Raw genomic sequence first — 10273 nt, 5'->3', positions numbered from 1 at the left:
AGCACTGTAATTTGTTTAAAACCTTTTACACCAGTAGTACGAGTAGCACCACGACACACTTTGATTCTGAAACTTGTTACGAAAGCTTCGGCACCGCCCACAATGAAATGTCTCAATTACCCGGGCCCTCCTCCTGCGGACTGAGTGGAGATTATGTGGAGATTGCAAAAATGAAATAAAACATTTCTTTTTAGTGTAACAGTAATAATTGTGCTGCATATTTTAATAGTCTATAGAGATTTGATGTTTGCTTCGAGACTGTGGCTGTAGAAGTATAGAGAAGGTCAGAAGGAGTTGCACTGTGTCATTGTGGATTCAGAGAAAGCGTATGAGAGGAACTGTGGTCCTGCATGAGGAAGTCAGAAGTAGAAGAGAAGAATGTGAGGGTGATGAAAGACACGAATGATGACAGCAAGACAATAGTGAGGTCTGTGGTAGCAGCTACTGACAGAAAGTTCAGCCACGATGTGTCATTACATAAGGTGCCCTGAGCCCCTTCTTGTTTGCAGTGGTGATGGACAAATGAGGAAATGAGGATCACAGGTTAAAGGTGAGTTTGGGGCAGATGATCTGCTGAGGTGACCTCTAACAGTCACAGGCAAAAGAAAGAGATTAAATATTCTTACGGTTTGAGGAATCTATCCAGAAACTGGAAGCTGCAGACTCTACAGTACACAATCTGTAGTTACAGTAGATCAGAGAGTGCCATCTCCTGGCCAGCAGCGGTAACTGCTGCAGACATGAAGAAACTGGATGAACGTCATTCTCCCTCTGTCAAAATATTACATTATTCGTATTAGAAATGTTCTATTACAAATTAGCCTGCAATCATGGGTATAAATGCAAAATAGCAAATAGTAATTCAGAAAAAGAAAAAAACACCAGCTAGCTATTGTTTGGACTGCAAACAAATAAACAACAAGTAAAAGTCTTTATTTAACCAGGTTCCAGGAGACCAGCACAGAACAGAAGAAGCTTAATTATTTAGCAGTATGCCTAAAGTCCACGAGACAGTGTATTATACACACTGTATACATCAGTTCTACAGTAGATAAACTAGAAGTTTCAAAACTTACAAGTTATAAGCTTTTGATTGCATATGTGTGTCATAAAATGAATAGTCGTATGAATTTAACAGTCTTGCATGTGTCCTGTCCATCAAAGGATAAATGATCTATAAAATAGAGGACTAAATGATAGCAAATTGGTTTTGCTTTTTCGAGCATACCTTAATCCAGGATTGGGCAATTCATTTTCCCAAGGGGCTACATAAGAAACTGGAACACACAGGCACAGCACCACAGTTCCAGTTTCTCATGTGGCCTCCTGGGAAAATTAATGTTCCAACCCTGCCTTAATCAGTGCTGGCACAGTGCATGCTCTTATCACCATTGTCAATAAAAGACTGAATGTGATATCACTGACTGAATTATGGCCAGAGGAGTGAGATGCTGAAAGCAGAGGTGCAGAGTTTGTGGATGAAGAACTTAATGACAGTTATGTGCTGTGAAGCAAAGTAGTTTGTAGGCTGAGTTGACACTAGTAACCATAGGCATACAGCACATTTTATGCCTCTGTTCACAGGTGTGGATGTGGAGTAGGGCCCACAAAATTAGTTGAGATCTAAGCAGGGCACCTGCTTAGATCTCAACTTAATGTGCTCAAACATTAGACGCACCCATTGCGCTTCTCATTCAATCAAGCCACGCATGCTCGAGCTGACTGTCACTTTTTCACGTTTAAGGCTATTAATGTAATCAGGACTTCAAACTGTTATGCAAGCTGTCGCTGCATGGTTTGCAAAGGAAGCACACTTGAAACCAACCCTCGCATATCCTTTTATTAGGTGTTTACAGTAACACAGCTGACCACAGTTCAGCTCCATGTTCTACAGTTAAGCCACACGCAGACGCGCATGGTGCACCTTTTAAGCCGTTTGCTTAGACAAAAAAAAATGTCTGCGTTAATGCTGTAAGCTTGCATGTCTTGTTACAGAAAAGAAGGGGTGTGTTGAGAGCTGGATGAAGTATTACGATAGCCTGTATTTATTTATAGCTTACCTCTTCCCTTTCAATTCGTAAAGTAATATGACAGGCAACCATCTCAAGCATACATGCAAACGCTGCACAGGACACATGTGTTCAGTGTGTATCAGGGTCAGATTCACAAGGATTCCAATAAAGCTTCCACATGCATGCCCAGCCCCTGTAAAACATTATGTTTCACTTTCTTCTTGAGTCAGGGCTAAGTGACCCCTGTGCTCCTCAGCAAGTGCACCGCCCTCTCCTTTCCTCATCTCCTCTCCTCTCTCTCACTCCAGCTTCATGTCCCCGAGTGACCCAGCTTCACATTCTAGCACTGCACGGGTGCCAGCAGAAGCAAATTAGACACCAGCACCCCCTCCTGATATGTACTTCTCTGTCCTACATCCATTATTTTTAGCTGGGATCCAAGCCTTCATCTTCACTTAATAAGGGAAAAGAATCCCTCATATTTGTACCCACCCCTAAATCCATCATATCAAAGTTCTTCATCACAAAACGGACACACTCACACACCTATGTCCTATTCTATATGATGCCTTCTCTCTTTGCTCACACACCTCCTTCCATCTCCACAGCTGTCTGTGTATGTTCTGTGTTGCATGCAGAGAGCAGGTTGGTCATCTCCCCCTCACTCCACCCTCTTTCACTGGTTCCTAACATACACTCAAGCATGCACACACACACAGAAAGCTGTCACCCCAGCCCTGCCTCATCTTCTCCATGCTTAATTACGTGCCACATAGGACCACGGTCACACCTATGTCAGACTAAGCCCAACCCCTCTTGCACCCTGAGCCCACTGCCAGTTGCCCATGTGGGGTTTTTAATAAGGTGGATGCAGGAGGCTGTCTTGCTCTCTTCTGGGTGACGCGGATTGGAAGGGGTTCTCCATACTTTCACCAAACTTTTTTTTTCAATATTTTTCGCCCCTTTCATTTACTTTCTGAAACTGTAAATACATCCACATTAGAGAGGAGCCATGAAGTGGACCTGGGTGCTTGTAGTAGTCTTGCTGTCCTTTGGGAGCATTTCACTGGGCAAGGAGAGCTTGGACTTCCCTGAGTACGATGGCAAGGACCGCGTTCACGACCTCAACGCCAAGAACTATAAGTCCGTGATGAAGAAGTATGACATTATGGTGGTGTACTACCATGACCATCCCGGATCCAGCCGCGCCGCCCAGAGACAGTTCGATATCGAGGAGTTGGCCCTTGAGGTGGGTTAAGATAAGAACTGTGGATAGATGGTGATGAGGAAGCTGTAATATTGGTACTTTATTCATGAGCACACAGATGCTTTCAGCATATTTAACTGTGGTTTTAAAAAAAATGGACTGAATAAACTCATTTCCTGTCAGTGACTTGCAAAAAGGAAGTTATTATGGAGAACAGGAGATAAGGCGGTAGAAAATAGCTTTGCTGGATTGAGAAATGCTGAGAAGTGAAGTCCCAAAAATGTGTCACAAGCCTACGGTGTGTCGTCATGTCGACCACCCCGAGGCAAAGAGCTGAGCTGTGAGGACCCAAGGTATCATTTATTTTGGCAAAGGCTGAGCCTGTGTAGAGGATGTGTGTCTGTTTGTGTGCGTCTTTGTGTGTTACTGTGTGTGAGGCAAGCAGTTGATGCACTTAACACTCCCTCATCTGATTGCTCATCAGGCCTCACGCCAGCCTGGTTCACATTCCCATAAAAACACACTACATCCCTTTCCACACAAACCTTTCCACTTGTTTACTGTAAGTAAACAACTGTAAGTAAACAAGTGGAAACCACATTCCATTTTCCAAGAAAAGTTCAATTTATCACTTCAAGCAGCTGACTCCATGTTTGCAGACATGCTGATTATTTATACAGAGAGCAAAATTCATTTTTACACTATAACGATCACAGACACAATGCAGAACTAAGAGGTGCCCAGAGAGCATTTGAAGACACACTTGATATTGTCTAAAGAAGCAGTTATTTGAGAACTGCACTGAACATTGCAGTTCTGAGAAACCAGGTTGATTTCTGATTTATGGCCTGCACTAGATCACGTAGCAACAGTATTTTATGGCATTTGGCATGGCTAATGTACAGTGTAATGTCAAGGCTGCTACCCCATATGCTTGTTGCATTATTGTAATTTGCAAGCCTGGTTTGTTGACTCCTGTTTAAATTTTTTTTTATTTTTATGACAACTCTAGGCCAAAAAGGATCATATAAGGAACTCTCAACAGCCCCTAAAAATAAAAATTGTGACAAATATTCTGACTTTGCCTAAACAAATATAGCAGAAATTGTGTGCAACGGATCTCATCAGTAACCAAATCTCATGTGAACAAGACAAAGGAAAAAGGATGAAGGGCTAAAAAAAAAACTAGTAATAAATAGCAGTAATGAGGAAAATATTAATAACAAATCAGACAGAGAGAGCAGGAGAGTGAGAGATACGAGAGAGGCTGCTCTCCTTGGCGAATCACATCAAGACCCTCTGGTGTCTGCGTATAGGGCACTGTTGCTCAGCCTTGGGGCTCCAGGCCAGCGCTTGAGATACTGGCTCCAGTAGTGCCAGCTCAGCTCTGCGCTGTGATTGACACATGCAGTACTGTACTTGTCAGCGGATCCCAGAGTATTGAGCATCACTGCCATCTCACCAAAATAGTCCCTGGGGCTGGTGTGGCTTCTGGTGCTATATTTATCCTGAGCTGCTTTTGTGGTGGGTTGAGCTCCGATGGCTTGTGTTTCTCCTTCTGAATGTATTTTGATTTACATTTAATGAAGCTTTATTTATAGTAAGAGGCAACTGCAAAAGGTGCAAACATTTCAGAGGTCAAGGAGCCCTGTGGGGGTTAGTGAAAGTCAAATGAAACATGACATTGTGATGGTGATAATTAAGTGCTTTCGTCCATGCCATTTGAACTTGGTTGATTTTGTTATTAAAGTGACCTCTCAGGTCTGTTACGAATGCTTTGTCAAGGGAAGCGCTGTAGACCAATGTAAGGAAAAGCACCTGCATTCTCCAGACAGATTGCAGGTGCTTTTACACTTCAACACTGAATGGCACACATGAAGGTGTACATGTCTTTCTTTGTTACTCTGCTCATCAAAATGAGCAGATACAGTCAGGTGCTGCACCAGCTGAATATCACTACAGTTTGTAACATCTCAGCCAAGAACAAAAACTGAAAGAAATGTACAGCTGCAGTGCACGCAGACATGAAGCTATGAAATCCCACCCCAGATCCTGAGCCTTCTGGTTTAACTTTACATGTAGTTGGGGAGGTTCAATTACTCTGAGCAAATGATCTCATCCATGTCACATCAAATACACATTCAAAACACCCAAGTTCCAAAAACAACTTTGCAGGTTTCAGACTAGGAGGAGCAGGCAGACATAGTTTGCTTTTGCTTTACATACTTTAACTGAAAGACATTTGCAAAAACAATTTATCTGGGTAAAAATAATGTGCTTTATTCAAATGGACATTTGGTGAAATTCACTACTAGGTACTACCAAAAAAATGTATACACATATATTTTTTGGGGAGGCTAAATATGTTTATAGACTAAATATAGCCTGTAAATATATGCCACAAAGTAAATGTGATATATACAACCATGAAGCATTAATCCATTTGCCTGTAAGAAGTTTTATTTTAGTCTGTGTAAATGCCAAAAGGGTACAGTCTGCAAAAAAGGTATAGTGCAATGAAGGGAATAAGTCTGTATGATGTGTAACTTAAAACTAAGCTGCAAATTTTAAACTATTTCACTGTGCCCCACTCATCCAAAACTCCAGTCAGGTTAAAAGAAATTCAGAGAATTATCTGCACAACAAACTGCAGGACAGCCTGGTTGGGCTAACTATTTATGCCAGTAAAGCAGCTGCTCAAGATTTCTGACACCAGTGTACATGTGTGTGTGTGTGTGTGTGTGTGTGTGTGTGTGTGTGTGTGTGTGTGTGTGTGTGTGTTTGTGTGTGTGTGTGTGTGTGTGTGTGTGTGTCTGCAAGAGTTTGTGTGCACTGTTTATCCTTCAAATGCACTGAGACAGCTCTCAAACAACTTCCTCAATGCAGCTGAGCTGCAAGTGTGATGCTGTCATTGGTGGACCCAACTGTCAGTCACAAGGTTCAAGTTTCATACAGATTTAGAAAGTGCATAAGCGGCGCTCTGAAAAGCAGGCTTTTATGGTAATGAAACTACTGAGTGAGACAACTTTGTCAAAAGGTGTAAATAATAGTGTAGGGGTGTAATGGTGTAGCCTTCCAAATGAGTAAAACACACTATCCCACCACCCCACCCTTTTTTGTGTTGAACTAATAAATTGTTTAATTATTTATGTGCAATGTTTTACAGCTTGCAGCCCAGGTCCTGGATGAGTTTGAAGATGAAGATATTGGAGTTGGTCTCATTGATGCAAAGCACGACAAGGCTGTTGCAAAGAAATTAGGTAAATACAGCTGCAGGCAGTTGGTACATGGCTTATTGTGCAAAAGTCAGACTAGCCAAACAATCACAGTTAAGTTACTGTAACAGAAGTTAGCTAAAATATAATCTGAGCTAACCTGTTCAAAAGCCGCATGATTAAACACAAAATGTTCTTTCCCCTTAGGCCTTGACGAGTCTGACAGCATCTTCGTCTTCACAGACGATGAAGTCATAGAATATGATGGCGAGCTTGCAGCTGACACTCTTGTGGAGTTCATCTATGATGTTCGTGAGGATATAATCTCCCAGTTAATAGCCTGCCTTATTTTAGCAATAAAATCTCTAAATACTGATTTTTCTTCCTTTGAAGATGACCCACAGAGCTTTATTCCAGTTTATTCTCCTCTCTGTCATCTCTGTTGTCTCTCCCTTTTCTCCTTTTCCACAGGTTCTCGAGGACCCTGTGGAAATAATTGACAATAGTAAGGAACTAAAAGGCTTTAAAAACATCGAAGAGGACATCAAATTGGTGGGCTACTTTAAGAGTCACAAGTCAGAACGTAAGAATCCTGTGATACTGTAATGTCATGATAGCCTGTATTGTTTTTAGATAATTCCACATCAAGCAAATTAAACAGCATCCTAACTCTAGGATAATTATCAGAATGTTTTCATTGCAGTTGCTACTATTTGATTTAAGTGAGCACACAAAAACACCAGTAATGATGAGAACAAGAAGTCTACATTCTTAGATATTTCATACATATAGCAATCTACTGAAACAACTTGATGGATGCCTTTAAATTTCAGATTTTGAGGCTTATGCTGATGCTGCTGAAGAGTTCCATCCACACATCCTGTTCTATGCCACATTCAGTCCCAAGGTGAGTAATCAAAGTAAGTTACTTGAGGCTACTATGTGATTAGTCTAGTTTCAGCTTTCAGCACAACTGGTAAAGCTAAAGTCTTTTGAGCACTACGGATATGGGGATTGTTTTTGTAAGGATGATCAGACTCAAAAATTTAACTCAAACATAGAAACATTAAAATGAATTTCTTGGAAACTGTATATTTGCTTGCATGTTTTAATTATCTGAAAACATTTTATTTTAAAAAGTGGCAGAGGGCCCAAGATTGAACTCTGAGGCACTCCATATTTTATGTATCCAGTTTTTATGTGCAACTATAAATACAAAAGCTTTCTAAAAAAAAAATCTGAAAAATATTTTAAACAAGAATTTTAGATTGCTCCTCCCCTTTTTTTCCTCCCCATCCCCAGCTGCCTCCCTCTTCCCGCTCCAACACACCCACCCACACAAGTAGGGCATTGGGGTGCGGGCGTGTCACCAGGGTGCAGGGGAGGCATTCCCCCCCCCCGTCCCCTCCCCGTCCCCTTCTGGCCACCTGTGCCTCAGAGCCGGCGGGCACGCCACTGCAGCCTCCTCTGGCTTCTGCTCCGTGGCTACTGGGTGACCCCTCATCTGGGGCTCTCCTCAGCTCTCCCCAGGAGGGTGGCACGGATGCCCCTCCGGTGGTCCTCCTTGGGCTCTCGCACTCTGGGGCCTCTGGATGTCTGGGGCCTGGATCTCCTCCATGCCTGCTTCATGCCCTGGGGGACAGGGCTATAGATCTCTACATCCTCTAGCACAGCGTTCCCCAACCTTTTTTGCGCCACGGATCGGTTTATGCCCGACAATATTTTCACGGACCGGCCTTTAGGGTGTCGCGGATAAATACAACTAAATAAAACTAGTACCGGTAAAAAAGAAGATTTATTCATAACACACGTGAAAAGACCCAGGAAAACCGAGTTAACGATAAAAACGATAACAAAATAATGCTGAAAACCGATAAAAACCCTGAAAACCATACATTTAACACCTGAGCCTCAACTCTCGCGGCCCGGTACCAAACGACTCACGGACCGGTACCGGTCCAAGGCCCGGGGGTTGGGGACCGCTGCTCTAGCAGACCATTACATGGGGAAACCTTTTGAATACAGTCATGTCTGTCCCGTCTGTAACAACTGAAAATAAAATAAAATAAATAATAACAACAAAGATTGATCAAATGGACCAATATGGCAAGGCCGTGATGATCCATTTGGCAAAGTAAATCCATTGGGTATCCTTGTTGGTCTTCAGACAACAATTCTGACGGCTAAAGAACCAAATGGGACAGGCAAAAAAAAAAAAAAAAAAAAAATTTTAGATGGCAAAGGGCAGCCCTAGCGGAGCCCATCACCCACCGGGAACGAGTCCGACTTATTGCTGGCAATGCGAACCAAGCTCTTGCGACGGTCGTATAGGGATCGAATGGCCCGTAGCAATGCGCCAGACACCCCATACTCCCGCAACACCTCCCACAGGACACCCCGAGGGACACGGTCGAATGCCTTCTCCAAGTCCACAAAACACATGTACACTGGTTGGGCAAACTCCCATGCGCCCTCAAGTATCCTTCAGAGGATAAAGAGCTGGTCCAGTGTTCCTCAACCAGGACGTAAAACCGCATTGTTCCTCCTGTATCCGAGGTTCGACTAACGGACGAACTCTCCTCTCCAGCACCCTGACTGAGACTTTCCCAGGGAGGCTGAGGAGTGTGATCCCCCTGTAGTTGGAACACACCCTCCAGTCCCCCTTCTTAAAGATGGGGACCACCACCCCAGTCTGCCAGTCCAGGGATACTGCCCCTGATCTCCACGCAACATTGTAGAGGTGTGTCAACCAGGACAGCCCTACAACGTCCAGAGCCTTCAGGAACTCGGGCGGACCTCATCAACACCAGGGGCTCTGCCACCAAGGAGTTGTTTAACTGCCTCAGTGACCTCGCCTCCGGAAACAAAAACAAATAATAAATAATACACCATTAATATATCCTTTATGGTCAGATGAGGGTTTGAGTTCTTTGGCCCTGTCTTACAGGTCGCCAAGGCTCTGGACCTGAAGCTCAATGAGGTGGACTTCTATGAACCATTTATGGATGAACCAGTTGTTGTCCCAGGAAAACCTTACTCTGAGAAGGAACTGGTGAAATTCATTGAAGATCACGACAGGTAAGTCCTATTTTTGCCACATTAGAAGGATCTCGAGAGGTACAAGCTTCATGATCTGAGTTCCAAGTAAAGGGCATTAAGATTTGAGTAATCTTTGCTTGTTAGACCAACCCTGAGGAAGCTGCAGCCCCACAACATGTACGAGATCTGGGTGAGAAATTATAAACTTGAATTATATTTCCTAGACATAACTTTAATAAGATTGTAACCTAATGTTTTACAGTTTCCCTGAAATTCCGGCCTTTTTTCCCACAGGAAGATGATGTTGATGGTGAACATATTATTGCCTTTGCAGAGGAGTCTGACCTAGGTAAAGGAATCTTAAATGAAGTATAAAAACATATCTATGAGCATCTGTAATGACAGTTGTTTCTGATCATCCTGTAATGCTGTTTAGTTTTTGTTATTTAGATAGCTGTTTAGCTTAGACTGCGATGTACTTTTCCACTACTCAGATGGTTTCGAGTTCCTGGAGATTCTAAAGCAAGTTGCCGAGGATAACACTGACAACCCCGACCTCAGCATTGTCTGGATCGACCCTGATGACTTCCCTCTGGTAACAATATGAAGCAGTGTAATATGCTCTTTAGAAACAAGAGGCTGTGAGGCACTCTGCACAGTTTTACTGATAGCAGTTGGGTTGATAACAGCAACTAATCTTTTGCTTACTTTCCCCTGCAGCTCCTGCCACACTGGGAAAAGACTTTTGGAATTGACCTGTCGCACCCACAGATTGGTGTTGTTGAAGCTGATGATGTAAG

The 10273-nt window shown here is 43.0% G+C and overlaps 1 protein-coding gene across 1 annotated transcript in view; it reads left to right on the top strand.

The window, feature by feature from the left end:
- Window positions 1–2977: 2977 nt before the first annotated feature.
- casq1a (calsequestrin 1a) overlaps window positions 2978–10273 on the top strand; it is a 10072-nt gene continuing 2776 nt past the window's right edge. Inside the window, exons 1-10 of the mRNA XM_080907194.1 lie at window positions 2978–3261; window positions 6386–6479; window positions 6642–6742; window positions 6906–7017; window positions 7268–7341; window positions 9382–9512; window positions 9618–9663; window positions 9768–9822; window positions 9968–10068; window positions 10194–10268. Coding sequence (XP_080763320.1) covers window positions 3025–3261; window positions 6386–6479; window positions 6642–6742; window positions 6906–7017; window positions 7268–7341; window positions 9382–9512; window positions 9618–9663; window positions 9768–9822; window positions 9968–10068; window positions 10194–10268 — 1026 coding nt within the window. The 5' untranslated portion in view covers window positions 2978–3024. The remainder of the gene's footprint in view (window positions 3262–6385; window positions 6480–6641; window positions 6743–6905; window positions 7018–7267; window positions 7342–9381; window positions 9513–9617; window positions 9664–9767; window positions 9823–9967; window positions 10069–10193; window positions 10269–10273) is intronic.

The sequence above is a fragment of the Rhamphochromis sp. 'chilingali' genome (genome assembly GCF_963969265.1).
Source record: "Rhamphochromis sp. 'chilingali' genome assembly, chromosome: 16".
NCBI classification, from domain to species: Eukaryota; Metazoa; Chordata; class Actinopteri; order Cichliformes; family Cichlidae; genus Rhamphochromis; species Rhamphochromis sp. 'chilingali'.
The sequence above is the reverse complement of the archived record's forward strand: the minus strand, read 5'-3'. Positions and strand labels throughout refer to the sequence as shown.